The 15,706-nt window shown below is 39.3% G+C and overlaps 1 protein-coding gene across 6 annotated transcripts; it reads left to right on the forward strand.

Moving 5' to 3' along the window:
• The first annotated feature begins 242 nt into the window (after positions 1–242).
• On the forward strand, positions 243–15,340 carry ZNF383 (zinc finger protein 383). Of its 6 annotated transcripts, none has more exons than XM_013047707.2 (6): positions 243–751; positions 1,605–1,668; positions 4,232–4,318; positions 9,187–9,313; positions 9,621–9,716; positions 13,079–15,340. In XM_013047707.2, exons 3-6 carry the CDS (start codon positions 4,310–4,312, stop codon positions 14,272–14,274), a joined length of 1,428 nt encoding a protein of 475 aa, XP_012903161.2. In that variant the 5' UTR covers positions 243–751; positions 1,605–1,668; positions 4,232–4,309; the 3' UTR covers positions 14,275–15,340. The 6 variants fall into 6 exon arrangements, with proteins under 6 accessions (XP_012903161.2, XP_012903163.2, XP_044931837.1 ...); XM_013047709.2 differs by having other exon boundaries at positions 4,263–4,318; XM_045075902.1 differs by lacking the exon at positions 1,605–1,668.
• The last annotated feature ends 366 nt before the right edge of the window (positions 15,341–15,706 follow it).

Here is a 15,706-nt window from a genome sequence, read left to right on the forward strand (position 1 = left end):
AGAACAAATTGACTACCCCTGCAGTTTCGCCAATGATAAACCATCATCACCCTGGTTTTCTCCAAAGGATTTTCCCTCAAAATAACTTTCCAACTTCCTCCTTTTCCATGAAAGAGTTGTTTCTCTTCTTTGTTAGCTGGACTTGTCTACCATTTTAGCCGAGGGTTCTCCTCCTGAATTGCAATTCTGTTATTCCCAACAGACTCATTTTGGTGGTAAAATAACTTACATTTATTTTTAAGGTTAACAGATACAAGTTCCAGAAGAGTCTTGGGTGGGGCTCCACTCTTCACTGTGGACAAGCTTCGTGCAGTCACCTAAGACAAGCTCGATGGAAGTGGCCTCACCCTTTTCACCTCTAGACTACATTTCCCAGAAGTTCTTGCGGCTCTGATCAACTTCCGTGGGAACGCAGCAACATTTTTCTATTTCTTTAGAAACATGTGGCTCCTAGGCACTAGCAGGGCCCATAGAGGGAGCTTATCTCCAGGATGTGTGGGCTGTCTCTCCTGGGAACCTGGCTCGGAGACTGCGCGTGGATCTAGAAGACCCCTTGCAGCGATCTGGAGATGGGAGTGGGGGTATCGGCTTGGCTCAGGCTTATGCGCCCGCAGGAAATCCAAGCGCCAGACGCCATCTTGTCTGAGCCGACCTGCTTCCGGACTACATTTCCCAGAGGCCTCCGGAGGAATAGGGCCGCTCCTTCGCTCGCTTGCCGGATCCTCGGCCTCCCGGCAAGGGGAATTACAAGGTGAGCGGCCTAAGCGTTGGGGGCTCGACCAGGCTGCGCAGGTGCATCCGTGGGTTGGGGAGGAGCAGCCTGAAGGGGCGGTCTGGGCGGGTCTGAAGTCTCTGGCGCGTAAGAGTTCGTCAGACTGGGGGAAGGGAGGAACAGGGTTCCATGTGTGCGACCGTGACCTTATGTGACCGTGCGGCGCTCTGTGTAGGGGTGTGATTGTCTGTCCCTGTAGTGGGTGTGTCATTGCGACTGACCATGCGCGAACCTCTGTTTGCAGGTGTGGCTGGATATCCCTGTTTTAGGTGTGTGGTTCTGTGACGCTCCGTGTGTGTAAGGTGTGGCTGTCCCCACCGGTCGTCTGTGAGTGTATGTTCGTTTTGTGTGACATTGTGTGTACGAGATGGGGAATGTAAAGAATCTGTGATTATGCGGTCATGAGTGTTATCTGAGTGTGTGTGTGTGTGTGTGTGTGGTTTTATTTGTATGAATGTTAGCACGCTGAGCCTACTGGATGTCTGACTTTATGAGGACGTGTGAGTATGAACATGTAACTTTTTGTGACACCGTGTGTACAGTTGGAAGGTGCCTGTTATTGTTCCCAGGGTGGCAGTGTGTGTTGTCCCAGTAGTTGTGTGAGGTCCAGAGAAGATTTTGGTTCTGGACAGCAGAAATTTCTTTCCTTCTGACATGCTCAGACAGGAATGCTCTGAACAGCCTAGCCTCTGACCTCTCTTCAATCCTCCTCTCCATGGGAGGGGGGGGCTGTGGTGGAGGGAGTAGGTGTGAATCCAGAACTACTACTGCTCTGGTCAGTCTGGGCCACAAGAAAGGCCTGGCATCTCATGATTCCTTTCTCGTTCCTCAGCTCTGCTCTTCTCAGGTCTCCAGAGGAAGAAGGAGGAATGAATGTTGAGGAAGCCAAATAAAAGGTGCTAGGGGGTTTCCTTTTTAAGCTTTTCTTCTGGATGGCATTGTTTAATGTGGACTCAACTATGTGACCTGGACAAATTTCCATTAAAGAAAATGATAGGAACCTCAAGGGGTGGACACACAGATCCCAACAGTTCCCTTCATTTTTTTCTACATAGTGTTCACTTGCTAATTTAGAAAATAGCTCAATTTCTCCAGTGTATTAAGCTTGTGCTTCTTTTTAAACATGCACATATACACATACATATGTACATATGATTATTTTAAAGAATTTGGAAAATGGGAAGTTACAGAGAGCAAAATAAACTCCTGCCACCCAAATACAACCATTGCCAATATATTGATCGATTTCCTTCTAACACATTTCATGTGTACAGTATACATTATTTTCAAGATCAGAATCTCAAAGCATTTATCATCTCATATTTTATGTTTTCACTAAAATTTATAGCTATTATATAATTAATTTTTCCTTGGTTAAAAATTCCTGAATATTACATATTTCCACAAAAGTGTTTAAAATATAGACATACAGTTTAAGAATTATAAAGGAAAACACTATATAATAAAAACTTGTGTCAGCCCTCCAGAAGCCTCTGTTCTTCCTGTCCCCAGAATAAACTTATTCTCTTCACCTCTTTAGGTAACCCTTATTCTGACTTTGGTGAATAATGTATTTTCTTGTTGTGTTTCAAAAAAAAAAAATCAAACAATTTATCATATATTTACACATCCATAAGTAATATAGTTTTGTCTTTTATAGAAATTAAATTGTTCTGGGTAATATTGTTTTGAGTCTTGTTTTTTTACCACAATATTGCATTTTTTAGACTTATCCTTATTGTTATAAACCCCAGTTATATATTTGGACATTTTTTTTTTCTTGTTTTGGGTTCATTTAAAAGAGTTGCTCTAAACATTTTTTAAAAAGATTTTATTTATTTGACAGAGACCACAAGTAGGCAGAGAGGCAGTCAGAGTAGGGGAGGGGGGGGAAGTAGGCTCCCCACTGAGCAGAGAACCTGATGCAGGGCTGGATCCCAGCACCCTGATGTGTCCTATCCATACGATGGAATATTATTCAGCAATAAAAGGGAATGAAGTTCTGGTAACATACCACAATATGGATATACCTTGAAAACATAATAAATGAAAAAAATCTAGTCACAAAAGGCCACATATCATATGATTCCATTTATATGAAATGCTATACAAGTCAATAGAGGCAGAAAATAGATTTGTGTCTGCTTAGGGCCGAGGGAGGAGGGGAAAAAGGAGATTGCCTGTTAATGGGCTTTCTTTTGTAGAAGTGAAAATGTTCTAAAATTAGATCATATGGATATAGTAAAAAAAAAAATAGAATTTATGTATTTTAAGTGATTGACTTAGATAACATGCAAAGTATATCTCAGTAAAGCTATTTAAACAAAAATCAAAGCTAACCTAAAATTAGTGGAGAAGAATCTAGATAAAACCACGTTGGCCATGACCTGATAATTATTGAAGCTAGTACATGGAGGATTTTCATACTGTTTAAACTCTACTTTTGAGTGTGTTTGCAGATTTCTGTTATTAAAGGGTTAAAGAAAAATAGAACTAACCTAATGCCCAATGAAGCTAATATCTAATACTAGAAGCATTCACAGTAAAATCAGGGAGAAGGCACTATCAAAAGTATTATTTAATCTTTTTTTCCCCCACTAAATCCATTAGAAAACCAGTACTCCATAGGAAACAACTGCTTTATTTTTTCCCCATAACTTCTATTAAGCTTCTCTGGGCCAGTTAATTTCCTGCCTCTGGATAAGTCTTTCAGTCACAGTTGAAAAATAAACATTCCTCTGGTTCCTTTCAGTTACAAAATTGGTCTAATTTTAGTAATTAGGATGTCTGTTTCACTGTACTAATTTATGCCATAAACTTTAGTTTTTAAAAAAAAGTTATAAAAGTTACACCTTGTTTTATGTGGCAAAAACATATAGGCAAAGTTGTTGCTGTTGTTGTTGTTGTTATTATTATAATTATTATTTTAGAAAAACTGAACTGAACTATAGGGTAAGAATGAGGAGTGCCTCTGTGTATGGCTGAGGTGAGGAGTTCTGGGGGGATGGGAGTTCACAGACTGTCTTGGGCTTGAGAAGAGAGAAGACTTCATTAGGGAAGTCTTAGTCCTTCTGATCAGAGCATACTGGGTTCCTGGACAAAGGGTACCATTTGGGTGAATTTGCTTGAGGACCTGAGTGAGGACCACAGAGGAGGGATCTCCTCAGGCCGGTCAAAGCAGCTATGTCTTGGGTTCACTGAAGTGGGACAAGGTCTGGCCTGAATCACTTGGCTGACGCAAGAACCTGGCTTAATCAGGTGAAGGAGAGGGAATAGGAGTCTGTATTCCTTGGAATCCACTAGTCAGGATCCATTTCTCTAGAGCTAAGGCCTTGGACTTCTGGGGTTGAAGAAGTAGGATTTATCCCATACTCCCACTGACCGCAGTTATGTCATAAGACCTGGAGTGATCAGCTGAAAGCCAGTGTGGTTTTCTAGAACATTTCTTTGCTTCCCCAGTCTGCTTTCTCAGAATACTATCCTTTCTCAGGAAAACAGCCCCAAGAAGGATTCATCCTCTCCTGAATACTGAAAGCCATGGCCCAGGTGAGTTGATGCTTTTTTTCTTACCTTCCTGACATTTAGTTTCAAAAAGAAAGAAAAAAAAGGAAAGGAAAAAAATTTTCTAATGGTCATGTGACTATTTGTTTTCCTACTCCTAACTTTTTTTTTTTTTTAAAGATTTTATTTATTTATTTGACAGAGAGAGATCACAGTAGACAGAGAGGCAGGCAGAGAGAGAGAGAGAGAGGGAAGCAGGCTCCCCGCTGAGCAGAGAGCCCCATGCGGGACTCGATCCCAGGACCCTGAGATCATGACCTGAGCCGAAGGCAGCGGCTTAACCCACTGAGCCACCCAGGTGCCCCACTACTCCTAACATTTTTGACTATCAGGTTCCCTTTTCCCCTTCAGGATCCTTGGTCTCCTTTCCCCATCACTCTAACCAGATAATACATCACCATTCTTAAGTGCCCTCTTCTTTTGACCCAGCATTAATATTTTCCTCTGGCATCTCTTTTCTCAGCCCTCTCCCAGGAGCTATGATGGAAAGGAAATGAATTCTTTTTTTTTTTATTTTTAAGATTTTATTTATTTATTTGACAGAGAACACAAGTAGGCAGAGAGGCAGGCAGAGAGAGAGAGAGAGAAGCAGGCTCTGCACTGAGTAGAGAGCCCGATGCGGGGCTCGATCCCAGGACCCTGGGATCATGACCTGGGCCGAAGGCAGAGGCTTTAACCTGCTGAGCCACCCAGGCGCCCCAGGAAATGAATTCTTATAAAAAGAAATAAGAGTAGTTTTGTAGAATGAACTTAGTTTTTCCAGTGACTTGAAGAGATGGAGAAGTACAAGTTGCTTAGGTGGGAGCAAGCACAGGTTTGTTCTACGGATCGGTATTTACCAGTCAGATAGAATAGGAAATGATGTTGATAGTTCCAAATGTTCCAAATGCGACACCTCCTGGTTTATGAGCTTGGAAGATTGTGGTCTCGGTAGCTGATCCTATAGGTCTCTGTGACTTTTAGGGCATCCATGAACGAATTTCAATTTAAAGTTGAACAGGTTGGGCGCCTGAGTGGCTCAGTGGGTTAAACCGCTGCCTTCGGCTCAGGTCATGATCTCAGGGTCTTGGGATCGAGTCCCGCATCGGGCTCTCTGCTCAGCAGGGAGCCTGCTTCCTCCTCTCTCTCTCTCTGCCTGCCTCTCTGCCTACTTGTGATCTCTCTCTGTCAAATAAATAAATAAAATCTTTAAAAAAAAAAATAAAGTTGAACAGGAAATGTGGGTCATGAGGAATTTCCATATGACTCACCAGTTTGTTTGTTGTTGTTTTTAATCTCAGAAATAAAGATACTCCCTAAATGGAGATACTTGCATCTCTTTTAGCTATTTACAATAGAATACATCCATATTTTAATGAATATTCCTATATTGCTATCTTGATTAATCAAATTTTTCGACATTTTGTAGTTATTTTTTTGCAAGGTATGTGTGCATTTAGATTTGCTATATCACACTCTACTTCCTTATCCCACAACAGTTATATCACAATTTTGTTTAAAGCAATGCTATTTGTGTGCTTAGATCCTTGCAGATATTCTATTCTCTACCAACCCCCTTTAAAAATTTTCATAATAATGAATTTCAGACATAGGAAAGTGGAGGAGTTAAGAACTCCCATAGACTTACCATTCAGCTTCACCTCCCAGTCAATCTTGTTTCATTTATATTGATACCTGTTTCTTCCTTACACATTACCCTGCCCTCACTCCTATATGCAGGATTATTTTGAAGAAAATACAAATTGTATTTCTAAAAGATAAGGATTATTTTTAAGAACAACCATTATGCCATTATTGCCTCTAGAGAAGTTAGAAGTAATTTCTTAGTATCATCAGTATCTAGCCAGTGTTCAAATTTTTATAATCGTTGAATTCTTTAATTGCTTATTTGAATTAGAATCCAAATAAGGACTGTGCACTGCAGTTCACTGAGGTCTTTTGAATCTCTTATTTTGTAGGTACCCCTTCCATCTATTTTCTTTCTGTGTATGTTTTTGTTAGAAAAGGAAAAAAAAATGGTTTGTTGTCCACTCTTCGGATTTTGCCAATTGCATCTCTGTGGCATCATTTAACTGTTTCCTGAAAATTGGTAGTTAAGTCTAGATGCTTGATCAGATTCAGTTGGGATTTTTTTTTTTTTTTGTCATGAGTATGTCATAGGTGGTGATATGTGAGTCTATCAGGAGGCACATTATATCTAGTTCTGTTCCTTTTTGTAATGTTACCCACCATTGATGGTTACTGTCTAGACTAGAGGTTTCAGAATGATATTTTAATTCTGTCATTCCTCCTTCATAGATTAGGTGAAATTCTCTTTATAAATTAAAACTTCCCATCAACTGTCTGGTTACCCTAAAGGATAGTCTATCTAGGAAAGAATATTTGAATAATGAGTTAGTTTCTTAGAATCCTAAAAAGGTGACCAGAAGATTTTTTAATTCATTGTTGTTACTAGCTCATAATTTAAAATTTTTTAATCTATAGGTCCATTATATTAGATCCTCATATTATACCGTTTTTGGCCATAGAGAGGCTCTTCAAGTTGGTGCCTGAGTCCTTGTAACATGATTCTAATAGTTTTTGATAGCTCTCTTGTTTTCTGATACAATAGAATAGTTCAGACTCATCCTGTGCATTTCTGACTCAATCCTGAAATCATCTCTTTCCCCAAAGGACCTTGGTTCTTTTCATTTGAATATGATACTTAAGGACTACAATGTAGACACTGGGGTGTTTATTTGTACTGGATAAATTATTATTTCTAGGCCTTTTCAATAAATAGAGTCAGGAACTTGTTTGTTTTCAATATAAAATAAACTGATTACCCTTTTTGTTCAGTTAACATATAATGTTATATTTGTTTCAGGTGTACAATATAGTGATTCAGCAATTCCATATATTACTCAGTGCTCATCAAGATAAGTGTACTCTTAATCCCCTTCATTTATTCCACCCATCCCCCAACAACCTCCGCTCTAGTAACCATTTGTTTTTTCTCTGTGGTTGAGAGTCTTTTTTTTTTTTTTTTTTTCTTCTTTTTTTTTTTTTTTTTGGTCTCTCTCTTTTTTTCCTTTGTTGGTTTGTTTCATTTTTAAAATTTGACATATGAATGAAATTATATGGTATTTGTCTTTTTCTCTGACTTGCTTATTTTCCTTAGATCCATCCATGTTGTTGCAATGGCAAGATTTCATTCTTTTTATGGCTGAGTAATATCCCATTGTCTATATAAATACCATACCTTGTCCCTTCACCTATCAATGGACATTGAGGTTGCTTCTATAATTTGGGTATTGTAAGTAATGCTGCCATATAAACATAGGGGTGCATCCCTTTGAGTTAATATTTTGTATTCAGTAATGCAATGACTGGATCATAGAGTAGTTATATTTTTAGTTTTTTGAGGAACTTCCATACTGTCTTCCACAGTGGCCATACCAGTTTGAATTCCCACCCTAGCGCAAGAGGGTTCATGTTCTCCATGTCCTCACCAACACCTGTTGTTTCTTGTGTTGTTGATTTTAGCCATTCTGACAGGTGTGAGGTGATATCTCATTGTGGTTTTGATTTACATTTCCTGATGAACAGTGATGTTGAGCATCTTCTCATGTATCTGTTGGCCATCTGTATGTCTTACTTGGAGGAATGTCTGTTCATGTCTTTTGCCCATTTTTAAAAATTGGATTATTTGTTTTTAGGATGTTGATTTGTATCAGTTTTTTATATATTTTGGATATTAACCCTTTGTCAGATATGTCACTTGCAAATATCTTCTCTCATTCTATAGGTTGCCTTTGCAAACTTTGTTGATTGTTTCCTTTGCTATGCAGAAACTTCTTATTTTCACGTAGTCCCAATAGTTTACTTTTTCTTTTATTTCCCTTGTCTCAGGAGACATATCTAGAAAGATGTTACAGCTGATATCAGAGAAGTTACTGCCTGTGGTCTCTCCTAGGATTTTTATGATTTTAGGTCTCATGTTTAGGTCTTTAATTCAGTTTGTTTTTGTATATGGTGTAAGAAAGTGGTCCAGTTTCATTCTTTTGCATGTCGCTATTGAGTTTTCCCAACACCGTTTGTTGAAGAGACTGTCTTTTCCCCATTGTATATTCTTTCCTCTCTTGTCAAAGATTAATTGGCCACACAATTGTGGTTTTGTTTCTGGGCTTTCTGTTCTGTTCCATTTGTCTATGTGTCTATTTTTGTGCCCGTTCCATACTGTTTTGATTATTACAACTTTATAATTTAACTTGAAGCCTGAAATTGTGATAACTCCAGTTTTGTTATTTTTTCAAGATTGCTTTGGCTATTCCAGTCTTTTGTGGTTCCATACAAACTTTAGGAGTGTTTGCTTTAGTTCTGTGAAAAATGCTGTTGGTATTTTGATACGGATTGCATTAAATCTGTAGATTGCTTTGGATCCTACAGACATTTTAATGGTATTTGTTCTCCCAGTCCATGAGTATGGAATATCTCCATTTATTTGTCATCTGCAATTTCTTTCATCAGTGTTTTATAGTTTCCAGAGCATAGGTCTTTTGCAACTTTGGTTAAATTTATTCATAGATTTTCTTTAAGATTTTATTTTTGGATGTATTCTCTACAGCCAACATGGGGCTCAGACTTAAAACCCCAAGATCAGGAGTCACATGCTCTACCAACCGAGCCAGCCAGGTACCCTCTAGAAATGTTATTATAAAATTAATTACTCCTGCATCTATTTTTAAGATCCAAATATACTGATTAAGAGTGATACAATACAGTCATTCATTTGCTTTACCCCATAGTACAAGTGCAATAGTCTCTGATTATTTCTTTTATTACACAAGTAATACATATGTTTATTGTTTCAGGGATCAGTGATGTTCAGTGATGTGTCTGTAGACTTCTCACAGGAGGAGTGGGAGTGCCTGGACCCTGGTCAGAGGGACTTGTACAGAGATGTGATGTTGGAGAACTATAGCAATCTGCTGTCAATGGGTAAGGGCTTCTATACCAGTAATTTAGAGTTCTCCTCTGGCATGTTTCTTCCACAGTGAATTTCCCAGCTGCTTTTCAAGTTACCGGCTGAATTTCTGCTCCCTATTCCCAAATAAGTGGTTTGAGCTGCAATGCAAAGGAAGAGTTGGAAATGGGCAACTCTAGTGACTGTGGCAGAATCTTCGACCTCTTTCTTTGGCTGTTCCTGTAGTGGCATCTCCTCTTTGGTCATCAAGGGACTGGATCTGATTTCTGGATCTGGTTTACCCACAGCATAACCATGTCCCATATCTTTTCTTGTGAGCAGGACTTTACATTCCTAAGCCTCAAGTTATCTCCTTATTGGAACAAGGAAAAGAGCCCTGGATGGTTGGCAGAGAGCTGACAAGAGGCCTGTGTTCAGGTGAGTGAGAAGCGTTTGGGTAGGAGCAAGGCACCACAGGTAAACCCAGCACTTTTGAGGTGTTGTCTAGGCTTGTGGGAAAAAACCAAGTCCTCTTAGAATGAGTTTACAAATGACCCATTTCATTCCTTCTCTCACTTACTACTCTTTCTGCTACTCTTCTCCAACAACTGCCATAATTTCAAATAGGAGGGGCTCTTCACTTCCCCTCCAATAAAACACTTTTACCCGGGGCACCTGGGTGGCTCAGTGGGTCAAAGCCTCTGCCTTCCACTCAGGTCATGATCCCGGGATCCTGGGATCCAGCCCCGCATCGGGCTCTCCGCTCAGCAGGGAGCCTGCTTCCTCCTCTCTCTCTCTGCCTGCCTCTCTGCCTACTTGTAATCTCTGTCAAATAAATAAATAAAATCTTAAAAACAAAAACAAACACTTTCACCCATATTTTAGATTCAGTTCCTTGCTGCTTTCCTTCCTCTCACCTGAATGGTTTGTGTGTATGCATGCCTGCACATGCGTGTATGCACTGCCCTGCCTCCAAGTGCTGGTCTTCGTGAATATTACTTGCCAATGACTTGTTTTATCAGTTGGTTGTGCATTTTTCCTTTACCCAGTGTTTTTCATTTACTGATTTGTGCAAGGGAGCCTGCCAGGTGCTGTCGTTTGCTAATCATGTCACCTATTAAGAACTTGGGAGTCGAAAAGTAGTGCTAAAATATATCCATGAATAGGGGGCACCTGGGTGGCTCAGTCAGCTAAGCGACTGCCTTTGGGTCAGGTCATGATCCCAGGGTCCTGGGATCAAACCTCACATCGGACTCCCTGCTCAGTGGAGAGCCTGCTTCTCTCTCTCTCTCCCTCTGCCTACCTGTGCTCACTTGCTCGCTCTCTCTCTCGCTCTCTCTCTGTCAAATAAATAAAATCTTTAAAAAAAAATATATATATATATATCATGAATAATTTCCACCAAGTAGAGTCTAGTAAAGAGAATCAGGGAGCTCAGAGGGAAGTCAGAGGCTCAATATGCAGAAGTGGAAAATCTGTACTGAATGAATAGTTGGGAGGCTTGCAAGTGATTGCGGTCACCTCCTGTGATGACGATGTTGGGGAAAATGAAAAGGCCTATAATGGAAATGAAGAGGTGGCAGAGAAGGAGAGATTTAGGATAAAGTGTTACCTTATCTTAAATGCTCCAGAAGAGCATTACTATATAGTAAGTATTGGTCCCGGTGCTGGGATTACAGCATTGAATAAAACATTCAGAGTTTTGCTCTGGTGGAGCCTGTGTTCTAGAGGGTGAGGGAGAAAAAACAGATATGTTTTTAATGTCAGATAGTGGGAAGTGTTATGAAGGGAGGTTAGAGAAGGCCTCTTTGATGAGGTGATAATTTAACCAAGACCTGCAGGAAGCGAGTGAACAAATGTTGTTAAGTATCTGGTAGAAGAGATTCAGGCAGAAGGAAAAGGAAGAACAAAGTCCCTGAATGAGGAGCTTTTTAGCTCTTACCATTGTGACTGGAACGGAATAAGCAGAGGGACTTGTGGGAAAGGAGATCAGCAAAGTAGCAGGATGTACGTGTGTTTGTGTGTTTGTGTGCTAGGTGCATGTGAGAGGTGGGGTGTACCTGCTGATGATTTGGGGTCCTGTGGGCCTTGGCTATGGGCTTTGGATTCTTTTGAATAGAATTTAGGGCATCTGTGAACTTGGATAAGAAGAAAAAAATACATCTTTATATTTAGTAAACTCAAACTGAAAATTGCATATCTTCCTACTGTGGTGTTTGGAACAAACCATAGCAGTATTAGTAGTTCCTGTGACTTTGACATGAATGGAAATCACAGACATTTTCATATCATCTTACTGTTAATGTAGACATATTGAAAAATAATTCATGCTGTCAGTATTTCAGAATTACTGTAGTAGTAGGCTCAGTGCTAGGTCTTACAATTTAATGTATTAAGAAAACTCCAGGGTGTCTGCGTGGCTCAGTTGGTTTTGTCTACCTTCAGCTCAGGTCATGAATCCAGGGTTCTGGGATCGAGGCCCACATCAGGCTCCCTGCTAAGTGGGGCATCTGCTTCTCCCTCTCCATTTGCCCCCCACTCCCTGCCCCACCACTCATGCTCTCTCTCTCTCTAATAAATAAAATCTTTGAAAAGAAAAGAAAACTCCAGATGGAGGGAAGATCCCCCTGTAAAGGCCCTTCTAGGAGGGGAAAGTTTGATGTGTTTGCAGAACTGAAAGAAAGTGGGGTTACTGGGCCAATGAGCAAGCAAGAGTGGAGTGTGAGTCAGGATTGGAGATCAGTTGGTCTTTACCAGTGAGTGTGAGGAGTTTGGTTTCAAGCAGTGGAACACCGGGCCACGTTAATTTGGGTTGCCAAATGGATTAAAGAGTGTGAGAACTTGGTGGGGAGATGGGTTGGTAGGCTACTTCAGTGGTCTGAGTAAGAGATGATTCTGGTTTGGAAGAGAGGCCATTGGCAGTAGACATAGAAGAGGATAGTTTTACAGAGGTTCCATGCCCTCTCCCTGTGGAGTCAAGTTATATCACCTTCCTGGCGCATCAAGTGTGTTCATCAACCAGAAAGTCTGAGCTTTGGTGTACAGAGTTTTTATTGGTATTTAATCACACTGGCATGACTGAGTGTGTCATTGGCCACTCAATCTCTGGCTCTTCTCTCCTCCGCAGAAGTCCAGTAGCTGTAAGTCCCAACCCCCTAATAACATGCTGAATCTTTCTGGTGACCAGTCCTACAACTATCTAGGTATTGCCATGAGTCACCTCATTAGCATAGCAAAACCCAGTCCTATCACTCAGGAAATTCCAAAGGTTTTTGAAGCTCTGTGTTAGAAACCAGGGACAAAGACCAAATTTATTCTTTATCATACTGCAGAGCCCAGAAATCTTCCCCAATGTGTATTTGTTCCTCTCAGGAAGCCTTTAATAGAGGTCAGGAAATTATCCACTTTTTGTGGTACATATAGTATGATGGTTTCTTACGTGTACATACATGCATGCTTATATACATGTATGTATGACTTGTAATCTTTCCATATGCCCAAGTATTGTATGTTTACTATCCTTCCCTTCTGATTCTGATGCACATCAATATTTGAGAATCATTGTGGGTTCCTTTTTCTGTAGTCTCCTCCCTCACAATCTGCATTAGATCTAATTAATTTCAGTGCGTTTTGGGGGTCTCTTTTCAGATTAAACAGATGTACTTGAGAACTGTATGTCATTTACTGTGAAATACTGTTTTCACTTTAATTTTCCTATTTCTATTATAAAAGTTTAACTTTTCCCAAATGGGTGGTGGGAGTAGGGCGGTAAGAATATTTACCATTTCATTTTCTTTCAGATCTGGAATCAATGTGTGAAACCAAGTTACTGTCTCTGAAGAAGGAAGTTTATGAAATAGAGTCATGCCAGAGGGAGATAATGGGACTTACAAAGCATGGCTTTGAGTACTCCAGTTTTAGAGACATTTTGGAATATAGAAACCACTTTGAAAAACAACTGGGATATCAAAGTGGGCAGTTCAGCCAAGAAATACTCACTCATGAATACATGCCCACATTTATTCAACAGACATTCTTTACTCTACATCAAATAATTAATAATGAAGAGAAACCCTATGAATGTAAGAAATGTGGAAAGGTCTTTAGTCAGAATTCACAATTTATTCAACATCAAAGAATTCATATTGGTGAAAAATCTTATGAATGCAAGGAGTGTGGGAAATTCTTTAGTTGTGGCTCCCATGTTACTCGACATCTGAAAATTCACACTGGTGAAAAACCCTTTGAATGTAAGGAATGTGGCAAGGCTTTCAGTTGTAGCTCATACCTTTCTCAACATCAGAGAATTCATACTGGTAAGAAGCCCTATGAATGTAAGGAATGTGGGAAAGCCTTTAGCTATTGCTCAAATCTTATTGACCATCAGAGAATTCACACTGGTGAAAAACCCTATGAATGTAAAGTATGTGGGAAAGCCTTTACTAAGAGCTCACAACTTTTTCAACATGTGAGAATTCATACAGGTGAGAAGCCCTATGAATGTAAAGAATGTGGCAAAGCTTTCACTCAGAGCTCAAAGCTTGTTCAGCATCAGAGAATTCATACTGGTGAAAAACCCTATGAGTGCAAGGAATGTGGCAAGGCCTTTAGTAGTGGCTCGGCGCTTACTAATCATCAGAGAATTCACACTGGGGAGAAACCCTATGATTGTAAGGAATGTGGGAAAGCTTTTACCCAGAGCTCACAACTTCGTCAACATCAGAGAATTCACGCTGGTGAGAAACCCTTTGAATGTCTTGAATGTGGGAAGGCCTTTACTCAGAACTCACAACTTTTTCAACATCAGAGAATTCATACAGATGAAAAACCATATGAATGTAGTGAATGTGGAAAGGCCTTTAATAAATGCTCAAATCTTACGCGACATCTGAGAATTCACACTGGTGAAAAGCCCTATAACTGTAAGGAATGTGGAAAGGCATTTAGTAGTGGCTCAGATCTCATTCGTCATCAGGGAACTCATACTGATGAATAATAAAAGTTAAAGCTCTTGTTACCTAACTGATATTTTAAACAAACAAACAAAAAAATCATGTTTGGTAGTTACACTTTCACTATTTTTTGTTTTTAAATTTTATTTCGTATTTCTTTTTAATTCAAATGTATTTCAGTCTAAGTTATGAATTAAGATTCTAAATTGACATTTGCCCATCCCATGTCCCCCAATCTTGTACTAAGGACAGTTGTTCAGTAATTATTTTCTTGCCCCTTATTTTATTTTACCTTCTTGGTGAGACATTCTTGTTTATATTTGCTTGAATTTATTTTTCTTCTCTGATCTATGTGTTTGTGCTTACACCAATATCATGCTGTTTAAAATTGTGTGACCTTGTATTTTTTAATTGTAGAATTACAACCTTGTTTTTGAAGTCAGTATTAATCTTTCATTTCATTTCACAAATGAAAGATTCTGAATCTTTCATTTCACAAATTTGTATTTTCTTACATAAAACGGAAAATCAGAAAACCAGCAACTAAAAACCAAAATTAACAGTAATCATAGCAACTATCAATGGCTACTCTGTAAAGATGATAGAGCAAACCTCCCAGATTCTGTTTTTAAAATCATGGTATGCATGCGTGTTATCCCTTCACCTGTTTTTATATCATGCCAAAAAAATATGGTTGCCATTTTAGTAAATACAGATTTTTTAAATGAGTTATATATACTTAATTACTTTTCAAAGTGATTTTATTACTCGTGTTCTATTTGCATCTAAATGTTTGCAGTTATGAAGTATGCCCTGATTTTTGACCTTTGAATCTTCCTTTCTTTCTTTTAAAACACCTATTTCAATCGCTGAAATTATGCACATTTTCTCCCTGTAAACTATTTTGTTCCTTTTTATCCACCCCAATCTCATGCTAGAAAGGTAATTAACCAGTTATCAATTTGTTTACGTCTAGTTTTTGTTTTTACTTTTCACTTTTATATGTTAGTGGCATTTTATTTCTTATGTATTATTAAAGATAATCATGCTGTATGTGTGGGTTTGTTGTGAGGATTCAATGAATTAATAAATGTAAAGTGCTTAGAACTATTCCTATTGCATAGTAAATGCTTAGTAAAGTTGTCCACTGTGTTCCTTGGTACACTCATTTTCAAGTTATCTTTATTATTTGTAGAGATTACTTTTTTAAAAGTTTATTTAAGGGGCGCCTGGGTGGCTCAGTGGGTTAAGCCTCTGCCTTTGGCTCAGGGTCCTGGGATCAAGCCCCTTGTCGGGCTCTCTGCTTGGCAGGGAGCCTGCTTCCCCCCCCTCTCTCTGTCTGCCTGCCTCTCTGCCTACTTGTGATCTCTCTCTGTCAAATAAATAAATAAAACTTAAAAAAAGAATAATTTTTATTTAAATAATCTCTATACACTATGTGGTACTTGAATTCATGACCCTGAGATTGAGAGTCAC

Source organism: Mustela putorius, unplaced genomic scaffold, assembly GCF_011764305.1.
Source record: "Mustela putorius furo isolate JIRA1106 unplaced genomic scaffold, ASM1176430v1.1 tig00000174_pilon_pilon_pilon, whole genome shotgun sequence".
NCBI lineage: Eukaryota > Metazoa > Chordata > Mammalia > Carnivora > Mustelidae > Mustela > Mustela putorius.

Excerpts from the sequence above, each read along its gene's own strand:
- ZNF383 (XM_013047707.2), top strand. Across the intron at positions 9,314-9,620 it reads TAGCAATCTGCTGTCAATGG|GACTTTACATTCCTAAGCCT; the intron begins GTAAGGGCTTCT and ends TCTTGTGAGCAG. Across the intron at positions 9,717-13,078 it reads GACAAGAGGCCTGTGTTCAG|ATCTGGAATCAATGTGTGAA; the intron begins GTGAGTGAGAAG and ends ATTTTCTTTCAG.